Source organism: Syngnathus leptorhynchus, chromosome 9 (assembly GCF_054491065.1).
Source record: "Syngnathus leptorhynchus isolate UIUO chromosome 9, UIUO_Slep, whole genome shotgun sequence".
Taxonomy (NCBI): Eukaryota; Metazoa; Chordata; class Actinopteri; order Syngnathiformes; family Syngnathidae; genus Syngnathus; species Syngnathus leptorhynchus.
Window position 1 is genome coordinate 13,961,233 of NC_141203.1, and position 19,976 is coordinate 13,981,208.

The 19,976-nt window shown below is 54.8% G+C and overlaps 5 protein-coding genes across 5 annotated transcripts; 2 read left to right on the forward strand and 3 right to left on the reverse strand.

The window, feature by feature from the left end:
* The first annotated feature begins 2,270 nt into the window (after positions 1-2,270).
* Positions 2,271-5,837, forward strand: htr2aa (5-hydroxytryptamine (serotonin) receptor 2A, genome duplicate a). The gene is made up of 3 exons (XM_085920893.1): positions 2,271-2,640; positions 3,341-3,541; positions 4,111-5,837. Exons 1-3 carry the CDS (start codon positions 2,271-2,273, stop codon positions 4,836-4,838), a joined length of 1,299 nt encoding a protein of 432 aa, XP_085777019.1. The 3' UTR covers positions 4,839-5,837.
* On the reverse strand, positions 5,443-10,290 carry sucla2 (succinate-CoA ligase ADP-forming subunit beta). Its single transcript, XM_085920886.1, has 11 exons — positions 10,122-10,290; positions 8,818-9,010; positions 8,537-8,636; positions 8,288-8,450; positions 7,836-7,964; positions 7,524-7,662; positions 7,298-7,459; positions 7,039-7,181; positions 6,845-6,965; positions 6,677-6,765; positions 5,443-6,607 (listed from the first exon to the last, which is right to left on the reverse strand). Exons 1-11 carry the CDS (start codon positions 10,203-10,205, stop codon positions 6,533-6,535), a joined length of 1,398 nt encoding a protein of 465 aa, XP_085777012.1. The 5' UTR covers positions 10,206-10,290; the 3' UTR covers positions 5,443-6,532.
* A 644-nt stretch (positions 10,291-10,934) lies between these two features.
* Positions 10,935-12,667, reverse strand: med4 (mediator complex subunit 4). Its single transcript, XM_085920892.1, has 7 exons — positions 12,381-12,667; positions 12,176-12,242; positions 11,914-12,084; positions 11,731-11,788; positions 11,567-11,653; positions 11,327-11,458; positions 10,935-11,247 (listed from the first exon to the last, which is right to left on the reverse strand). Exons 1-7 carry the CDS (start codon positions 12,455-12,457, stop codon positions 11,075-11,077), a joined length of 765 nt encoding a protein of 254 aa, XP_085777018.1. The 5' UTR covers positions 12,458-12,667; the 3' UTR covers positions 10,935-11,074.
* A 465-nt stretch (positions 12,668-13,132) lies between these two features.
* Positions 13,133-16,403, forward strand: itm2bb (integral membrane protein 2Bb). Its single transcript, XM_085920891.1, has 7 exons — positions 13,133-13,380; positions 14,942-15,082; positions 15,154-15,222; positions 15,341-15,484; positions 15,619-15,729; positions 15,805-15,955; positions 16,055-16,403. Exons 1-7 carry the CDS (start codon positions 13,297-13,299, stop codon positions 16,141-16,143), a joined length of 789 nt encoding a protein of 262 aa, XP_085777017.1. The 5' UTR covers positions 13,133-13,296; the 3' UTR covers positions 16,144-16,403.
* Positions 15,952-18,063, reverse strand: LOC147051441 (trace amine-associated receptor 13c-like). Its single transcript, XM_085920888.1, has 2 exons — positions 17,900-18,063; positions 15,952-17,820 (listed from the first exon to the last, which is right to left on the reverse strand). The coding sequence occupies exons 1-2, from the start codon at positions 18,061-18,063 to the stop codon at positions 17,016-17,018; spliced, it is 969 nt and encodes a 322-aa protein (XP_085777014.1). The 3' UTR covers positions 15,952-17,015.
* Between the last annotated feature and the right edge of the window lie 1,913 nt (positions 18,064-19,976).

Consider the following 19,976-nt stretch of genomic DNA (forward strand, 5'->3'; position numbering starts at 1 on the left):
AGATCCAACAGCCAATCAACGTCCAAGTCTGCTTTATTGTCAATTTCTTCACGTCAAGACTCACAAAGAGATCGAAATTTTGTTTCATACTATCCCACGGTGACAAGACATATTACATATTGTATATATATATATATATATATATACATATATATGTGTATATATATATATATATATATATATATTGGTCCACGGACAAACAAAGCATTCAAGTAAACAATATAAAAAATAAAAACAAGACGGCACATACAATGAATTAATAAGAGCAATGAATAAATAATAAATAAATAAGAGCAACATGGTTGAAATGGAAAGTGGGGGTGTGGGCGGGTGTGGCACTTTTCACTTTCCGTGAAGCTTTGACCATGATTATTGATTATTTGGAGAAAAAAAAAAAAAGGATCAGTGTGTGCGCGTGTGTGCGCGTGTGTGAGTGTGTGTGAGGGGGGGGGGACGATTTGTTGAACGATTCGTTTGAACGAATCTTTTGAGTGAACTGATTCTAAAGATCCAGTTCACTTAAAAGAACTGGAATGCACATCACTACTGTCCAGAGTCCACAAGTCCAAGCGCTCCTGGCGTGCTTCTGGACGACGTCACAACGTTTGCTCGGCCAGCAGATGGCAGCAAAACTCAACGAGGCGACCTCTTCTCTCGCGAGGCGAGCCGTTTGTTTTGAATGGATTTAGGAGCATCTGCCACGCGCACTTTTTCATCAGCCGTCAAAGTTTGTCTTGATCTCATTCTCTGAATGCAATTTCCAAAAATAACAACCACCTCGGCTGCTGGCATTTCATGACATCGAGAGCAGAGGAAGACTCTGCCACGTTGCCTTAGCCTTTGCCTACTACTTGGGTGTGACAGGTCAGCAGGCCTGATGCCGGCATCGCCGTTGCCATGGCAACACGCACTCGGATACACGCCCAAGAGTCGCCTGGGGCGTTTGATTGACAGATGGTATTTGGAGGAAGTCGGAGGGGGTGGGCAAAGACTGGGAGTAATAAATACGCAGTACAGGTTGAAACCTGACGTAACCTTTGCAACACCGATAACCCAGTACCAATCAATAATATGCGGCAATTCAGTGGCCTAATGGTAGAGTGTCCGCCCTGAGACTGGAAGGTTGTGGGTTCAAACCCCGGCCGGCCGGGTCATACCAAAGACTCTAAAGATGGGACCCGTTGCCTCCCTGCTTGGCACTCAGCATTAAGGGTTGGAATTGGGGGAGTTAGATCACCAAAAATTGATTCCCGAGTGCGGCTCCGCTGCTGCTCCCCTCTCCCCCAGGGGATGAATCAAAATCACACCGGGATGGCTTCAATGCAGAGGATTAATTTCGCCACACCCAGTTGTGTGTGTGTGACGATGATCATTGGGACTTGAACTTTTGCGGCGACCTCCTCGAAGGACCGACCGACCGAGCGAGCGAGCGACAACGAGAGACGAAACAAGGTAGGTCAAGTTAAGGACCTAAGAATGAAAGCCGTCCAAAACAATCAAGGTTCCAAGAACTAAGATGAGAACCAAGTTAAGACAAAGGAAGTCAAACACGCTTCAACACTGGAGTTACGGAGCGTGTCGAAAACTTCACAAAGGACGTGGAGAAAATCAAAAAGCGGGATACCTTTGCCGCCCCTCGCCATAAACTCCACCTCTTTGGATCCAAGTGTCGGTCGGATCAAACGAGACGGGAGGGTCGGACGGACGGACGGTGACGAGCCAAACGGATGGCTGGATGGATGGACACGGCAACTGGGATGAATGAACGAAGGAAGGAAGTCAGGCTGGCTAAATACACCTGGAGGATGTTCGCTTTGTGCACCTGCAGCCGGAGCCAGATCGCTCGCTCGCTCTGCCGCGCCGAGTAAAAGAGAGCAAGGGAGGGAGGGAGGGAGGGAGGAGAAGGGGGGGCAGGAGGAAGGAGGGGAGGGGGAGCGCCCATTTGAGAGCCAAAGCCAGCGGCAGCGGGAAGCAAACGACAAGCGCAAATCCATTCCGGCTCTCTCCGAACTCCCACCCCAAGCTTCTGGAGAGATTCTAGTGGATCACGTTTGCCAAAGTCTCCGAGCTACAGGTGTCGGTGCTGGAGACGTGCAAAAGGGATGTTTGTCCTCCATAGACCTTCAGCCAAAAGCACCTGGACGGAGGCGAGGATGAAGACTGGGAAGGAGCAGTGAGTCGTCCATCCGTCCGTCCGGCCAGCCAGCCAGCGCTTGCATCATGAGCCCAACGCGGCCACGTTTCCCGGAGCCCGGGTGGCCGGCCACAGCATGAGCCTGCGCGGTGGCGGCGGCGGCGGCGGCAACGTGTCAGAGCTCATCTCTCAAAGCCGGCGGATCCCGGAGCCCCCGCACGGGTTCCGGACGGGCGACGACGCCAGCCGCGACGGCTGTCCTCACGTCGGCAACGGCTCCGGCGAGCCCGGCTTCTGCCGGGACGAGGCGGGCAAAAACTGGGCGGCGCTGCTGATCCTGGCGGCCATCGGCATCACGGTGACGGGCAACGTCCTGGTCATCCTGGCCGTGTCTTTGGAGAAGAAGCTCCAGAACGCGACCAACTACTTTTTGATGTCTCTGGCCGTGGCAGACATGCTCTTGGGCGTGTTGGTCATGCCGGTCTCCATGGTGACTGTCCTCTACGGTGAGCTGACATTTGGTGACTCATTCTGATGGCTCGTGTCATCACACGTTTGTAAGCTCCACCATGCGATCCTAAGCCATCTTCGGAGCCAAGCTTGAGCTTTTCGTCACGCATTTCTTCACTATTGTAAATCTGCTGAGTGACTCTCGGCAACTTTGATGGGGCCAACGGTCGCTGGCCTTGGGTTCAGAAAGACCCCTTCCTTCCTTCCTTCCTTCCTTCCTTCCTTCCTTCCTTCCTTCCTTCCTTCCTTCCTTCCTTCCTTCCTTCCTAGCTAGCTTCCGCTTTCCCACTTCCACGTTTGTCCGAGCTGCTTGTTACGGTAACAAAGTATGACCGCAGATCAATTCCTTCCGTTTTCCACCCTTTGCCAAAAGCCTCCAAACGGGTCATGAATGGGGCACTTGAAGTGCTGCCATGGCAACACGCACGCACGCACGCACGCAGGCAGGCGCGCACGGCGTAATCTCTTGCGCGTTGGGGGGTACGGCTGTTTGCGAGCCGGCGCTTTGTGCGTTTGGCTGCGTTCTCGCTTATACGCCGACTGACTGACTCTAAAACGTTGAACGACTCACTCGACCGTTGGAACGGGAAGGCGTCCTTGCTTTGTTGTCAAGTCGTGCGTGCGCTCGCTCACTCGCTCGCTCGCTCGCTCCCCGAGCATTTGTACTCACTCCATTTGCCCGTGTGCCTGGTTCAGATTACGGCTGGCCTCTCCCGTCAGAGCTGTGTCCCGTGTGGATCTACCTGGACGTGCTGTTCTCCACGGCGTCCATCATGCACCTGTGCGCCATCTCGCTGGACCGCTACGTGGCCATCCGCAAGCCCATCCACCACAGCCGCTTCAACTCGCGCACCAAGGCCCTCATCAAGATCGTGGCCGTGTGGAGCATCTCTGCCGGCGAGTGCACGCGCGCATCCGGACCGGACACCCATCTGCGGTGTTAGCATAACATCTGTTAGCCGAGCCAGCCACGTGCGCTGGCCGAATGTGCGTGCGTGCGTGCGTGCGGTGCGGTGCGGTGCTCGCAGATGCCTTTCATTTTTTTCATTCCCCTATACGCTTTGGCACGTCGCATCCACGTCATGACGGATCGGCTCATCATCGGCAATAATTTGTTATGTTGGCCCAACAACAACAAGAACTGAAAGATAATGGCTTGAGTCGGCTGGTTGCCGCGGCGGGCGGGCGGGCGGGCGGGCGACCGAGCAGGCTTGCCATGCTGCTTTCGCGCTCATCTTGTTACCGTTCACACGCGTGCGTGCGTGCGTGCGTGCGCAGCCTTTGGAGCAATCTAATTCAAGCGTCCATAGCTTCTTTTCAAACCAAGTGAAGCAAATTTGGAAAAGTAAGGACAATCGTTGGGTCCCCCAAATCTGCATGACAAATGTCCAAAGTGTCAAATTTCTCGGAACATTTTTCCCTGCCGGCCTCGTGGCTGGCTAACCGCTTTGACTGGGTGTGCGCAGGCATCTCCACGCCCGTCCCGGTTCTGGGACTGCGCGACCCGTCCAAGGTGTTCAAGGACGGCAGCTGCCTGCTGACGGACGACGGCTTCGTGCTGGCCGGCTCCTTCGTGGCCTTCTTCGTGCCGCTCACCATCATGGTGGTCACTTACTTCCTGACCGTCCGGGCCCTGCGCGACGAGGCGGCGCTGCGCTCGGGGCGGCCCAGGTGGGGAGCGGCCGCCGCCGCCGCGGTCACGCTGGGCTTCTTCTCGCAGGCTTCGCTATCCTCCCAGAAGCTGACGCGGCGGGAAGACGACCTTTTCGGCCGTCGGCGGACCGCGCGGTCCATCAGCAACGAGCAGAAAGCGTCCAAGGTGCTGGGCGTGGTCTTCTTCCTCTTTGTGGTCATGTGGTGCCCCTTCTTTATCACCAACGTGCTGGCGGCGGCGTGCGAGGCTCCGGCCTGCGACGACGCCCTGTTGGCGGGCCTGCTCAAGGTCTTTGTGTGGGTGGGCTACCTGTCGTCCGCCGTCAACCCGCTGGTGTACACGCTGTTCAACAAGACGTACCGCGCCGCCTTCCTGCGCTACCTGCGCTGCCGCTACGCGCCGCCCGCCAACAAGCCGCTGCAGCTCATTCCGCTCAACACCATCCCCCCCATGGCCTACCCCTCCGTCCCAGGCCCGCTCCCCGGTTTCTCCCGACGACGGGGCCCGCAGACTGGAGACGAGGACGAAAGCTGCGTGTAAGCGCCAGAAATGATTTTTTTTTTTCATCAATATATCTTTTGGGAAAGATGAAGGAAAAACGAGGACAACAAAACATGAAAGTCCAGAAGAAGATCTCAAGTGAGTGAAGTGTGCACCGCTTGCGCAAAACAAAAGAGCCCGAGCGCCCCAAGCGAGCGAGGCCATGCTCGGGAGAGGTAAGAAGGGCGCCCCTAAACGTGCTGGAGCTCCAAAAGAACCCTCACTGCAGTTGTCAAGACGACCAAATGTGCTGCCTGCGATGACTCATGCGCCTCATTTTCCTCACGCTGCCATGTGACAAGGGGTGGCTGGAGGGGGGGATCCCGGCTTTTCAAAGCTCGCCCTGTGTCCCTCCATCATCTCCTCACGTGACAAACATCAACACGAAGAAGCCGGCAGCTTTGCTTGTCCCCCCTCATCATTTGGCCCAATTTGGCTGTCAAAGCAGCACTTGAGCCGGCCATCAGCGTTCATCCTTTTGTCTTGGGCCCCGTCAAATCTTGCAACTCTTCAATGAACCATTTGTTATCTACTGATCGATTCTGTGAGGAAGAGGGTAAAGAATTGTGGTTTGATCCCTGTGGTTGGTTTTTTTTTCAGCTCCCAAATTGCATTTTGCATGTGACACACTTGCACGCCTCCCCGTGTCCCATCTTTATTTTTCTCAGTAGCAGAAATATCTTACAGAGGCAGAACGTCACTTTGCTTATGTACATGTCATCCTCGCGTCGCTTGTGTGACAGAAACAAAAGAAAGACAAAGAGACAAATTCCCAATCCCAAGTGGCGTGATGGCGGCAGAAGGGGAGATGGGGGGGGGGCACATTGCGCTCACAACGTATCACCCGTCCGAGATCGCCGGCCAGGCGCAACGAACTGTGGCCACGTATGGCGCACGGCACCTTCCCGTTGCAATTGAAAGTTGGCAGATGCTGGAAATATTTCAAGTTGCCAAATAAATAAAGACTGCAAAGACATTTGCCTGGAACGACAAGCGGTGCCCGACGCCGTGACTCTTTTTCCAATATTGCAAAGATCATTTTGGCGTCGGTTCAGTCAAAGTAAAGAAAGAGCCAGACGGGAAGCGCAATTGCAGCGTTTGCTTGTAACAGACAAATGAAAGCGTTGCGGCCTCCCGCCCAATAAGGTGCCGTCTTTGAATCCATTTTTCATTTCAGATCCCTCCCGCAGGGTCATTTGGCGTTGCGACGAGTCCATTTTTAGACTGGCCCCCCACCCTGCCCCGCTTGAGCACAAGTTCCATTACAGCAGCGGTGAATAATTCACCAGGAGGAGATGGCTAACGAGACAAATGGGACCTTTAGCACGGAGCTAAATCGGAGCTAGCGCGTAGATGGCGAGCCTTCAAAGATGGCGCGACCGTTTATCAGTGTCAAATAGCTGGCCAAAAAGGGGGGGGGGGGGGGCCCAGGAGCCCTAGGGGCCTTGTCTTACAGCCAAAATGCCTTCCATGATCCTTTATGGTCATTGGGAAGCAAGCAGCTGCGCCCAGTGAGGAGCGCTAACGGCAGTGTGCGTGAGTGCGGTGGAGTGTGTCACTACTGGCGGGGAGTGTGCGCTTTAAACAGCCAGACCAAAAGGGTGCCTGCCACCATCAGGCCACAGAGGAGAAGGGGGGGGGAGGGGGGTGTCCACATGAAGTCAAACAGGGAGTGCTTGCTTATAGCAAGGAGATCAGATGGGAAGCTGGAAGGTGATGTCCACTTGCGCTTCCTTTGCCAGCGAAACGATTTCCGAAAGCCTCACCACCTGCCGACACGCACGCGCACCTTCATCTCACAGCTCGCGCACGTCGGCATGCGCACGTGCGTACCGTACCATTTTTGCAGCTTCGTCCAGGTCGTCGCAGGCCAGGATTTTCAGCGGGCTGGCAGCAATCAGAGCTTTGGCGTCATCCACACGCGTGCCTAGTGAAGAGCGCCCGCCGGTTAGCGCGGAGCCAGCCCCAACCAGAAAGCCGCGTCATTTAACATGGCCGTTGGGCACCTTGCAGTCGCACCACGATGGGGATCTTGAGGTCCAGGTCGCGGACGGCCATGATGATGCCCTGGGCGATGACGTCGCACCTCATGATGCCTCCGAAGATGTTGACCAAAATGGCCTGAACCTGCGGGAGCGGAAAGCCGTGGCCTTTGAGCGGGCGCCCACCGTGGCGCTTTGCGCCGGCCGGCCGGCCGCACCTTCCTGTCGGACGTGATGAGCTTGAAGGCCTCAGTGACCTGGTGGGCAGTGGCCCCGCCGCCCACGTCCAAGAAGTTGGCGGGCGTGCCCCCGTGCAGTTTGATGATGTCCATGGTGGCCATGGCCAAGCCGGCGCCGTTCACTAAATGACAAGCACGGGTCAGGCCCGGCTAGCGGCCGGCAAGGAAATCCCGTGCTTCCCGTGCTAGCGGCGAGGGAGGCTCCTGTTAGTTTGCCCCGAGCCACTTTTGAACGTACCCAGGCAGCCGATGGTTCCGTCCAAGCCGATGTAGTTGAGGTCGGCTTTGGCCGCCTGCCGGTCGCGCGGGTCCTCCTGGGTCCAGTCTTGCAGGTCAAAAACCTTCTTCTGCCGGTAGGCGGCGTTGGAGTCAAAGTTGATCTTGGCATCCATGCACATGACTGCGGGCCCCAAACGGAAGAGTCTGATTGTCGCGTGCGCCTGGCTGCGCATGTTCGCACATACCAATGCCAGAGGAGTCCTCCACCATGGGGTTGATCTCCAGCATGGACGCGTCGTACTTGACGAAGACATTGTAGAGCTTGATCATGTTCTCGGCCGCCTCCTTCTGCAGCGGCTGTGGGAAGCCCATCTTCTGCGCCACCTGCGGGCCCGCGACAGCGGCCGGCCGGCCGGCCGGCCAATTACAATTTCTTACGCGAGCCAAAACGGCAGCACCGAGGCGTAAGATCACAACCCTGTCGTCGCCTTCCCAAAATCAGGAGTGCTTTTTCGCCTCGCAAATACAAAAGACTTGGCATCTTTGGTAAAGCCCACCTTGAGCGCCTGCTCCATCTTGATGCCCTCCACGATGTCGATGGGCTCCTTGACGATGGCGTCGGGGTTTTCCGCCGCCACGTCCTCGATGTTGACGCCCCCCTGCGAGCTGCCGATCAACACGGGGCCCTGCGGAAGACGGCGGCTCGGTTACAAATGCGCACTGAAGGCCGCCAGCTTCTTTTGTCCAAAAGTCCAATATCGGATGGGTACTGGTCTGAATCTGGCCGGCAAGCTCCATTGGCATGTGCTGCCATCTAGCGGTGCCCCTGAGCGATACGATCCGCTTGAGAAATACGGGGCTTGTCATTTAGTTCCAATGTCATCAAATGTTCCAGTTGATGACCTAAAAAAGGACCTTTTTTTTTTTTTCCAACAAAAGAAACGTTTCCTTTTGTCGTCGGGGGAGATCAGACTTGGTCTCTTCTCACGCTGGCAGTTTTGTTGCGTACCTGGAAGGACCTCTCCATGGTGATGGCGAAGTAGTACTCCCGGCGCGGGTAGCGCCGCTCGCAGATGAAGACCTGGTTGCAGATGCGACCCGCCTCGCCCGTCTGCTTGGTGTACAGCTTGCGGCCAATCATCTGGGAGGAAATGTCACGCGCCTCCTCGGGCCTGCCGCACGCGCAAGCACGCACGCAAGCACGCCATCATTAAAAATGAGCCAATGAGGCAGCGTGTGTAAGTGTGAGTAGGCTTACGAGTAGACGATCCGGACGCCACCCTTCAGTCCGCCCTCGAACGTTCCTTTCCCTCGTCCGCCTGCCAGCACCTGAGCCTTTACCACCAGGTCTTTGGAACCTGGCGTGCGAGCCCACACACACACACACAAACACACACGTTTGTGGTCTAGACATCTGAATAAGTGGAACTTCACACAACAATTACTCTCCCCAAAAATGAATTTGTTTTGAACTTTATCCCTATTCCATATGATTTCCCTTGCATGGGCCGGCCGGGTGGCTTTCCTTTTCTTACTGACCGATCTGCTTGGCGACGGCGTAGGCCTCGTCCGAGGAGCTGGCCACCATGCCGGCGGGGACCGAGATGCCGGCGTCCTTCAGCAGGCCGAGGCTCATGTACTCATGGAGGGACAGGCTCCTCCGCTGCTGCTGCTGCTGCTGACACGGCGCCGACGCGTGGCCTCCCAGCAGACCCGAAGAGCCCGCCAGAGCCTGGACACACACACACAAGGAAGCGCTAACGACGAGGCGGACCGAGTCATGAAGCTTTCGTCACGAGCACCATTTTGCCAGAGTGACGTAAAGCATGATCGATTGCAGCAGTAACTTTGACGGTTTTCTTATTTTGCAATCATTTGTTGAGAAATAAGCATCTTTTTTGTTCATGTCGTGCAATTACATTGCAAATGTTTTCCTTGACATGATGAATAACTTCGATAAATCATTTGGATTAGAATATTGATCAAATTATTCTGAGAAGCATTATTTTCACCATAATGGCTATATAATTGTCTCGTTTTTTTTTCCGCTTCTAAATGTGTAATTGGCCTTCATTGTCCTTATTGACTAGTCACGATGCAAAATATTGAGGAAACTAAAATAATTATGATCGAAAGGGTGGACTTCCATCTTGACAAGGGATTTCAACTTGGCTGGTGGTTAATTCTAAAAGGTCATGTACAATTGGCACCCAAATAGAATTACATTAAAAAAAAAAAACACGTTTTTATTTTCTTTGTTTAAACAAAAAAAATATTGGAGACATTATACCGTAAATAAAAGGTTAAAAAAACCCGGAGGTATCACACACCCAGAAAGAAATACTTTGAAGGAAATATTGATGGGGTTACGTTGCTGTATGCTAAAACGAGCAAAGCACCTGTGTGATCAATCCCGACACTTGCCTTGTTGACGTTTACGACCATCAATGACGACATTCGCTGACTTGTTGACTTGCATTAGCCGTGCTATGCTATGCTATGCTATGCTATGCTATGCTATGCTATGCTGCGGTGACACATTTAGCTCCTGCGTGTGGAGGACAGCGGTCCAGCTACCTAGCGAGAGGTCACCAGCATGCCAGCTCGCTGCAAACATCAAATGCCAACAAAAAGCAGACTTTTGTACGGCTATTTAATACTTAGCGTTACAGCTGGCTAACAGCGCTCCGCTTAGGGTATACTAGAAACTAGCAATACGGCTAATGTCCGTTTGACCCTGTCACTACAGCGGCTGCTATGGCGGTCAAAGGAGGCCGTGGCGGCATGACTCAAACGGCCACCCGGCGAGCCAAGCCTTCGCTCTCAGGTGTTCAAAGACTCACCTTGGAAGCGGCGCTAATAGCGCCTCTGGGCCCCGAGTTCCTCAGGCTTGCCGTCAAACGGCCGCAGATCAGGGACGTCGCCATGTCTGCTTGTCAGGGGATGCCTGGTGGTGCGCGTGCGGCGCATGCGCAAGACACGGTAAATTCCCACGAGTGCCGCGTTCTATGACGTCGGACACGATCCAAATGCTCTTGAACCTGATCCTCACGCTGTCATGTGATGTTAGCGCCTTCACCGCAACCTGTGTATCCTACAAACCATTTCAAATAATGGCCCATGAACCAGAAACGTTTTTAAATGAAGGAAACAAATGACTCGTGGTGTTCATAAAGGCATCGCGGCCGGCCACACAGCTCGTACATTGGAACAGCCTTTACTCTCTCTCGTTTGAATCTGAACGCTTCTTCATCATGTCTTGGGAGTTTAGCTAAATAGGCACGACTCACACTTTGGGATGTCACATAAAGTTCGTCAATCTACAGACAATTTCATTTCCATCGACGTACATACATTATTTCCAGAGTGGCCGTGAAGGAGACACACGCTTTATTACAGGAATTAGGTGCTTTCAAATAATGACTACATTGATGGACTTTTAAAAACACTAATCAGACAAACATTCAGTTGACTGACAAAGCCCATTCTTTTATTTATAAATCAGAAAATAAACTCCTGTACAAAACACTCAACTGCAGACAAATTGCACATTCCCACTCAAAACGTTTTATTTACAAGCATGAATAAGAACATGACCCACGCGCACACACACACACATACACACACACACACGCACACACACACACACACACACACACACACACACACACACACACACACACACACACACACACACACACACACACACACACACACACACACACACACACACACACACACACACACACACACACACACACACACACACACACACACACACACACACACAGGTCTTTCAGTCCGAGTCACTGCTGCTGCTGGAGGAGTCGGTGGACATGGCCTCCACGTCGTCCTCGTTCTCCTTGTTGTGCCCCGGCGGCTCGAGGCCGAAGTCGCCGGCGTTGTGCGGCGGCAGCATGCCGGCCGACGGCTCCGTCGACTGCCACGGGTAATGCGGCGTCAGCACGTCTGCGCGTGGGGGACACACAAGGGTGTTACAAACTGGCAAACAAGATAGGGAAAGGACAGACGCAGATAAAAGGAGTACCTGGCAACCTCCCGGCGGCGAGGGCGTCGCCCGGCAGGTGTCCGTTGACGCCGTTGGAGGGCAGGTTGGCCATGTGGCCCAGCACGCCGCTGCGCATCTCCAGGTCTGTGGGGTACGGCCGCCGCGGGTCGCCTAAGAGAGCGGGAAGAGCGTGTCCAGTTCCACCTTGCTCTGCTCTGCTCTGCCACATTGAATCTGGAATGGGCCACGTTGGCCAAAGAACAGAATCCAAGACCGAACCTGGGAGCCAGTTGAGCGGCGCGCACACAGCGTTGCTGGCGCTGATCCTGTGCGCGTACTTGATGAGCTCCTCGGACGATATGCTTCCTGCGGGGCCCAAAGCCAATCAGTCAATCAATCGATGGATCGATCGATCAATCAATCAATCTGTGGACGGGTCACACCTTTCCTGGCACGCTCGATGGATTTGAGCTTCTCCTTGGCTTGGTAAACGGCGGTCGCCTGACAACAGAGGCACACCGGTCATGAATGGGCGGAATTGCCAATGTGGCGCTGCGGGTCCGGATAATGTCATGAGGGAGGGACGGACGGACGGACGGGTGCGTGCGCTTGGCGACGGCACGCACCAGGATGTGCTCAGCTTCCTTGAGCTGCTTCTGCAGCTGCTGAATGTCGCTGTCTCGCTTCTCCACCTCCTTCTCCAGCTGCTGCATCTCTTGGTGCACCTTGCCCTGCCGCTGGGCCACCTCCATCAGGTCCTGGAACTGGCGGTCGCGCTGCACCAGCAGCTCCAGGATCTGACCGGCAAAAGTCACAAATTCCATTTGTTGTCGTTTTAGTGGCATGACGGAAGGAGGAGAACAAGCGGAAAATTCTCAAGTATGCTACCTGAGTGTCTTCGCCGGGTTGTGGGAGTTTCTGACTCCGGGACAGAGCCAACATCTCGATCAGCTCCCTGAAAAGGAAAAGAGTAGACGCGTGCTCGCTCGCTCACAAACAACGACAGGAGAGATGAAAGAATGACGAGGTCGACAGAAGCAGCAAGCTAACTATTTTTAGACAACAACACAAAGTGACGGGATGGAAACTTTACCGAGACAAAACCTCCAAATCGTCCAAAACATTCAAGAGACGCTCTTTCGTCGGTCTCACCATCGCGGCGGTCGCCATGATAGCTACCGGAAATGACGCTAGCGAAACGGAAGTGATCAGGAGGAAACGACTTTTCAATTATAATTGTTTTTTTTCTTAACTGCATTCTAGTGACCTAAATTTGGGTTGAATGAGATGCTGCAATCATTCATTCCCGTATAAAATCGAGGAAAATCAATATGCAAACACCGCGCGTCAATGACGCAGTTCGCAAAGACAACATAAGATAAGCAGGCTGCTTATCTCCGCGGACCTCCAAAGCCGAGCGACTGCCTGGGCTGAGTAATTTCTTGACGCGCCATAAGAATTGGTTTTGTTTCATTCAGCGATCTTTTATGTCCCAACAAACCATCAGTCAGTCAGTTGTCCCATCAGAATTTGACCATCCGAGCCGTACGTAGGGATTGCTTTTGGCTCACGCATCGACACTCGATTCAATGAAAGAATGATGCCATGCCATGCCATGCCATGCCATGCCATGCCATGCCATGCCATGCCATGCCATGCCATGCCATGCCATGCCATGCCATGCCATGCCATGCCATGCCATGCCATGCCATGCCATGCCATGCCATGCCATGCCATGCCATGCCATGCCATGCCATGCCATGCCATGCCATGCCATGCCATGCCATGCGATACGTTATCACACTTTAGTGACGTTGAATAACGTTTACGGTGAAAGGCAACCGGAAGCGTTGTGCCAGCCACAATCCCACCGCTTCCTCTCGCAACAAGCAGCTCCACTCACTTCACTGCCAAAGTGGAACGTCAAGTTGCCGCAACAACTTTTTTCTTTCGCTACTTTCACTGGCACTATTATTCATATTTGACAACGATTTTTTTGAGATTCCGCGATGGTTAAAGTGTCTTTCAACTCAGCCTTGACGCTGAAAGAAATGAAGAAGGACACGGTGACGCTCCTTTCCGACCAGGACAAAGTGAGTGCGAGGCGGAGAAAAAAAAAAAAAATGGCTAACGCAGCTAAAATCTCCTTAAGTTGCAAATGTGCGGCACTCAAGTGACCGCTTGGCTATGTAACATGCACGAGGGCTTTCTTTCTGTTCTTTTCTTTTGTTTTTCTAGACACCCCTGGATTATAGTTGATTGAAATGACCATGAGCGTTTGACGCTGTTTTCGTGAAGTGGTCATTCCGAGTGTCTCGCGCGTCTGTTCAATTCAGACTTCACGATTGACATTTTTTCCCCAAATGTTGTCTTGTCGCGACCAAATTGCTTCTCGGGGTTTCAAGTCCGTATCTCATAACTGTGCTGCGAAGCTTGGCGAGGGTTTGCGCACCCGCCCCAATGTTGTTGTTATTTTCAGCGAGCGAGCGAGCGAGCGAGAAAGAAAGAGGGGGAGGTGGGCGGGGGGCATGTTTCGTTGAAGGTCGCAAACAAGTTTGTCAACGGTGTCAATGGTCGTTGACAATGACTCAATATTTGCAAATATTTTCGGTTCCGCTTTTTTTGTGCACCAAACAAGGCCACGACTGCTGACTTTGTATCTTTGAAAGATGTTTCCTGTCAGGTTCTGGCTCTTTTTCCTGCACTTTCTCGCACGCACGCACGCACGCACGCACGTCGGCACGATCGATCGTGTTTGCGTCAGTTAGTCAGTCAGTCGTTAAACAAGGTTGCTTTTTTGTTGCTTTATGACTTATTGCTATCGATCGGCACAATCATCGCCATTGATCACAACTTTGTTAGCGTGTATCCTGCTGTCATAAACAGGGGATGTCGTGACATGAGCAAAGCTGCTCGATCTTCAATGTGGGAAAGCAGAGCGAGACAGGCTCCTTCAATGATACCTGCTCTGAAGGCCAAATGGTTGATCGATCAGCCCATGTGCGTGGCGTGGCGTGGCGTGGCGTGGCGCGGCGTGGCGTGCTATTTTCAGCTGCTCTGATGGTGCTTAACCAAAGTGGCTTGAAGGCTTGGAAGCAGGCCAGCCAGCTCCAAAGCGCCTTATTGGATGTTGTTAGATGCCTGCCACTAAGCAAAGAACACTTTGGAGGTGTGGCGCAGAGGCCAGAGAAGAATTTTCAAAACCTTGCCATGGGCCTGCGACTGGCGCACAAATGGACACGCGCGGCCACAAAGTATCTGGCAAAGCCGCTCGCTCGCTCGCCAGGACGAGATGAGCAGCTAATCGCTAGCCAGCCGAAAGGAAACGCGGCCACCCGCCGTTGTGCCGTTAAATAGTTTGCCTCTGGCAGATAAAGATTTTCCCTCGTCCTCTGGCGTTCAGGTGGAGGAGGGGGGGGGGGGGGGGGGGGGCTGACTCGGCTCTTTTTCCTGCACTTTCCAGTCGCAACTCGCAAAATGCCTTTGCTGTGAGTCAGCAGACACAACGCCGACATCTGTCGGGTGTGGCGTGCGTGGGCCCCTTCCTTCTGGGCCTGTTTGTTGACAAAAAGTGAAGTATCAACAAGTCCTCGCAGGAAGTCAAGTTTGTCTCATTTTGGAGCGCCTCCATGCATACGTGCTCTCCCATGGCAGGACGCTGAGGCGGCGATGGCGGCGGGGCTCCTTCGCCGGCGCTCCCAAGCGTGGCGCTGGTGCATGTGTCTGGGTCTGGCCCTCATGGTTTCGGGGATGCTGGTGGGCGGGGCCTACCTCTACCGCTACTACGTTCTGGAGGTGAGCGGCGGCGCTGGTCTTTGCCAGCCGGCCAGACGGAACGTGACAATGTCGTGGGGGTTTCCCGGCAGGACAGCGAGGTGTTTGTGTGCGGGGTCAACTACCGCGAGGAGGACCTCAGCCTGATGGAACTGCAGCAGGTCAGCAAAGCAACCATTTTGTTGAAAGTCACAAATTGAAGGCGCTAAAGCCAATCAGCGGGGATTTATTTGGAAGCGAGCGACTGAGTCTGGAAGGCCAGAGTGGTTTTGAGTGCAGGTGGAGGCGGAGCTCTCCAAGCCTCTGAAGCAGCTGGAGGAGCAAATCCGGATTCTGGAGCGGGAGCAGGTGGCGCTCATCAACGTGCCCGTGCCCGACTTTGAGGACGGCGACCCGGCCGAGATTGTGCACGACTTCCAGCGGGTGAGCCTCGCCCCCACCCGCCTCGGTCGCGAGACGGCGGGCCCCGTGACCCGGCGGGCCCCGTGACCCGGCGGGCCCCGTGACCCGGCGGGCCCCGGCGGGCCCCGTGACCCGGGCTCTGTGCGTGTGCTCAGGGGCTGACGGCCTACCTGGACCTGAGCCTCAACAAGTGCTACGTGCTCCCGCTCAACACCTCGGTGGTGGTGCCGCCCAGGGACTTCCTGGAACTGCTGATCAACCTCAAGGTGTCGCCGGCAGCGCTGGCCTTTTCATCTGGGCAGCCTTGAAATTGCATGAATGGCATTTGTGGTTGAGCGCAGGCGGGCATCTACCTGCCGCAGTCGTACCTGGTGCACGAGGAGATGGTGGTGACGGAGCGGCTGGAGCGCAGCGAGCAGCTGGGCGACTTCATCGGCAAGTTGTGCCGCGGCAAGGAAACCTTCAAGCTGCAGCGGCGCGAGCGCATCTTGGGTATGACATGAAAGGCGGCGGCGGCGGCGGCGGCCCAATCAGCAGCGGCCCAATCAGCAGCGGCCATTGCTCCACTGGTGCGTGCTCTTTTGTCCACAGGCATGCAGAAGCGCCAGGTTCTCAACTGCCGCAGGATTCGCCACTTTGAGAGCAAGTTTGTGGTGGAGACCTCCATCTGCCAGTTTTAGGCCGCCGCCCACTTTTCCATCCATTCTTATTCAAGCGTCGATTGCTTGACATTTGTGAGTGAGCACACCACGGATGCTGGGGCTTTTTTTTTGTATTTTATTTTTTTTTGTCTTGTGAACACACCTCCTGACTCGGTAACTGGATTTTTCTTTCCTGTTGACTTCAAATTGATCCATTTGTTTGTGTGTGTTTTGGGAAAGTTAAATAAGTATGTCATCTTTGTACAGTTAAAAAAAAAAACAATAAAACAAACCGTTGAGCTGATTGTATTTTTTTGCGTCTCAAAGAGCACAGCGTCCAAAGAAGAAAAAAGTGGATGCGCGTACGTAGATGAGAAACGTGGCCACAAGGTAGCGGTACTGTCCTTCCTAAACGTTCACCAAGTTGCTGCCGATTTCTTTTCTTTTCGGCGCTCGTTGCAGTGCAATAATAATAATAATCCGACTCGTCGCTTCCCTCGAATACAAACAGAATAAATGAACGAGACGGACGAGATTGGGAACGAGCCGATGGGCCGAAACAAGGAGCGGGTGCAAACGAAAGCGCAACCAGCAGGTCAGTCGCGGACGAGGAAGGAACTTCGAGCTGCTCACAAGAATGCACAAGAGGACGACGACGCGTGCCCAAAATAACAGTGTATTCCGAAGCAAGGAATCACCTTTTTGGATTGAAATGTCAGCTGGACTGCGAACAGAGCCAGAGCGAGAGCCAGAGCGAGAGCGAGCTGTTCGGGCTTGCATCGTTCCAGCCGATGTCAGGAAACGACGGGGTTCTTTGTTTTGCCATCTGATCCTGGCAACGTTGGATTTTCCTTCCTTTTGACTGGTGCAGAGCAGGCGCAGGCGCAGGCGCAGGCGCGCTTGTTCGCACGTCACAGCGCCAGTCCCCGGGAGCCCGGCCGCAGTATGCGCAGCGTCACCACGTGGCCGGCGGCTCTTCGGAACCAGGGGTAGAACAACGCGTAGATCAAGGGGTTGGCGCACGAGTTGAAGTCAAACAGGTAGAGCAAATATTGCGCCGCTGACGACGAAAAGCTCAGCCCGCCCGCTAGAGAGTAGATGTAAAAGGGACAAAAGCACATCAGGAAGACCAGGACCAGGACCCCCAGAGTCCTGGCCGCCTTCAGCTCCGACTTGTTGGCTCCGAAACGCCGCGCTTTGCCGCCCGCCGCCCGGGAGCGCGCCGCCCGCGCCTGAGACAGGGCCGCCGCAAACACGCACGAGTACAGGGCCACGATGGTGCCCAGGGGAAGGACGAACGTCAGCAGGAGGTCCTGGAGCCCCGTCTCCAGATCCACCTCGATCAAGCACTGGCCGTAGCACGGGCTGGTCTTTTGCGGCCGGGCCAGCTGAGCCCTCAGGAGGACGCCGGTGTGCAGGACGGACAAAAGCCAGCAGAGGCACACGCAGCCTTGGACCCGCCTCAGCGTCACCGTGAGCTTGTAACGCAGCGGGCGGCAGACGGCCGCGTAGCGCTCGGCCGAGATCAGCACCACGTGGCCCACCGAGGCCGACGTTGCCGTGAAGGCCACGCAGTGGTACGCCAAGCAGGCCGCCTCGCCCAAAGCCCAGCAGCCGCCGCTCATGTAGATCTCGCCCGGCCAGACCAGGAGGCCCACCAGCAGGTCGGACACGGCCAGCGAGAGCAGGAGCAGGTTGGTGGGGGTGCGAAGACGCCTGCGAGCGCACACACACACACACACACACACCGCATAACGCATAGAGCCCACGCGCTCGGCCTGCCGGAAGAACGTGCCTGAAGTGGGAGATGGCCACCACCACCAGCAGGTTGAGCAGCACGGTGAGCAGGCAGACGGCCGGCAGCAGGACGCTCGGCAGCGCGCGGCGGGAGCCGGCCCACGGGGGCTTCCGGCACGACAGGTTGCCCAGCTGCGGGAAGCACGCCTCCCCTGGCTCCATGCGGACCGTGCGAGGCCCGCGTTGTGCGGCCACCTCCGGCCGCCCGCCGCGTTTATGCGCTCGGGCCCCTCCCTCCCTCCCTCGGTCCCACGGGATCAAAGTCGCTTCAAAGTATGACGTCACGGTGAGCCGTATACAGTGGATTTGACACACCGTGCAATACGATAGCAGGAGTTAGTTGATTGAGGAGCTCGCTCGCTCGCTCGCTCGCTCACTCGCTCGCTCGCTTGACCTTCTGGTGATAACACAGACTCAAGAGTCGCCGTGGAGAAAAGGCCATCTTGTCAGAACCTTGGAGTCACTCTTCCTTGGCTTTGCCTTTGCTTCAAGCTAGAGCAGGCAGCTACTGAGAGCCAAAAGGCCTCCGACATCTCGATGAAGCCAAACGCAAGTTCCTCGTTGGCCACCTCCATCTCGATGAAGCCAAACGCAAGTTCCTCGTTGGCCACCTCCATCTCGATGAAGCCAAACGCAAGTTCCTCGTTGGCCACCTCCATCTCGATGAAGCCAAACGCAAGTTCCTCGTTGGCCACCTCCATCTCGATGAAGCCAAACGCAAGTTCCTCGTTGGCCACCTCCATCTCGATGAAGCCAAACGCAAGTTCCTCGTTGGCCACCTCCATCTCGATGAAGCCAAACGCAAGTTCCTCGTTGGCCACCTCCATCTCGATGAAGCCAAACGCAAGTTCCTCGTTGGCCACCTCCATCTCGATGAAGCCAAACGCAAGTTCCTCGTTGGCCACCTCCATCGGAGGCCATTTAGGATTTTGAAAAGACAGAGAAGCAGAGCAAGCGGCCGCGTCCGGGATTGGCTCGTTCAGTCTCCATTCTTCGCCTGACAACTCGCGCCATGGTCCCAAAGTCCTCGAGAACTTTTGGCGCCTCTTCTCGTGATCAAAGATGAAAGCGGCCGCGGGCGGGGCTGAATTTTCAGACCGTTGGCCTTGAACATTCGTCATTTTCCCTTTCCGAACAGCAAAGGTCGCAAAGGTCGCTCGGCCTCGGGACGGTGACGTCAGCCGGCGGATGCAGAATAACAAGCGTGTCGAGAGCCTCGCGTGTTGTCGTGTTGTCTTCACACATGGCCCGCTCGCTAATGGGTTGAGGTGTGAAAAAAACACGGGCCACTCGGGGGACGGACGTCCTCGCGGGAGAGACACCTCGCTGTCAGATGTCTTTCCTTTAAAGCATTGCATCAACCAAAACATGTTATGTTGCCGCTGTTGCATTTCTTTCTTTCTTTGTTTGTCCGTCCGTCCGTCCGGGCCGGGCCGGGCCGCCGCTCAAATGCTGGACTCCCACTTGATTGTTTGGAGTGAAAAGGCTCCTTTCAAGAAAAAGTGTCCAAAAAAAAACCCCAAGACGTTTGGGAGCCCAAATGTAGAGCTACGGTGTCAGCAGCAAAAGCATGGCTTAGCAATGGCGACATTGTAAATTGACAATAAAGCTGACTTTGACTTTTTGCCATTCTGGCTTCCCGCAAACGCCAGCGAGTGTGCTCCATGAAAGTCTCCTTTGGCCTGTGGCGTTTGTGACGCCATCTCCACTTTTTGCTTTTTCCCTCGCCAACATCGATAGCTAGCTTCTGTTGTGGTGGTGTCACCTCCGCCGTCCGTCGGTTTCTTTTGGACCGTTGCCCCCCCCCAGCAGGTGCCTCGGCGGCCGTGCGGTTTGTCGCCCGGCCGGCATCTGCCAGCAAGAAAGACCAAATGGCCCCTTTTGAACTCGTGGATTCCAAGGTAAAATACGAACTGGCCTTTCTGGCCAGCTTGTTTTGTTGGCGGCGGGCGGCTACTCTGCCAGGACGCTGTCTGAATTTGAGGCCTGTAAAGCTGAGGCCAACCTAGGACACAAAGCCCCCCTCCATTCTGGAGCGGGGCGCCGACCAATCAGAGGAGGAAGCGGCACGTCGG

Excerpts from the sequence above, each read along its gene's own strand:
- htr2aa (XM_085920893.1), top strand. The coding sequence starts at position 2,271 with ATGAGCCTGCGCGGTGGCGGCGGCGGCGGCGGCAACGTGTCAGAGCTC. Across the intron at positions 2,641-3,340 it reads CATGGTGACTGTCCTCTACG|ATTACGGCTGGCCTCTCCCG; the intron begins GTGAGCTGACAT and ends TGCCTGGTTCAG. Across the intron at positions 3,542-4,110 it reads CGTGTGGAGCATCTCTGCCG|GCATCTCCACGCCCGTCCCG; the intron begins GCGAGTGCACGC and ends GGGTGTGCGCAG.
- sucla2 (XM_085920886.1), bottom strand. The coding sequence starts at position 10,205 with ATGGCGACGTCCCTGATCTGCGGCCGTTTGACGGCAAGCCTGAGGAAC. Across the intron at positions 7,965-8,287 it reads CCATGGAGAGGTCCTTCCAG|GGCCCCGTGTTGATCGGCAG; the intron begins GTACGCAACAAA and ends CGTCTTCCGCAG. Across the intron at positions 7,460-7,523 it reads GGAGGACTCCTCTGGCATTG|TCATGTGCATGGATGCCAAG; the intron begins GTATGTGCGAAC and ends TGGGGCCCGCAG.
- med4 (XM_085920892.1), bottom strand. The coding sequence starts at position 12,457 with ATGGCGACCGCCGCGATGGTGAGACCGACGAAAGAGCGTCTCTTGAAT. Across the intron at positions 12,085-12,175 it reads AACCCGGCGAAGACACTCAG|ATCCTGGAGCTGCTGGTGCA; the intron begins GTAGCATACTTG and ends TTTGCCGGTCAG. Across the intron at positions 11,654-11,730 it reads CATCGAGCGTGCCAGGAAAG|GAAGCATATCGTCCGAGGAG; the intron begins GTGTGACCCGTC and ends TGGGCCCCGCAG.
- itm2bb (XM_085920891.1), top strand. The coding sequence starts at position 13,297 with ATGGTTAAAGTGTCTTTCAACTCAGCCTTGACGCTGAAAGAAATGAAG. Across the intron at positions 15,083-15,153 it reads ACCGCTACTACGTTCTGGAG|GACAGCGAGGTGTTTGTGTG; the intron begins GTGAGCGGCGGC and ends GTTTCCCGGCAG. Across the intron at positions 15,730-15,804 it reads AACTGCTGATCAACCTCAAG|GCGGGCATCTACCTGCCGCA; the intron begins GTGTCGCCGGCA and ends GGTTGAGCGCAG.
- LOC147051441 (XM_085920888.1), bottom strand. The coding sequence starts at position 18,063 with ATGGAGCCAGGGGAGGCGTGCTTCCCGCAGCTGGGCAACCTGTCGTGC. Across the intron at positions 17,821-17,899 it reads GTGGCCATCTCCCACTTCAG|GCGTCTTCGCACCCCCACCA; the intron begins GCACGTTCTTCC and ends GTGCGCTCGCAG.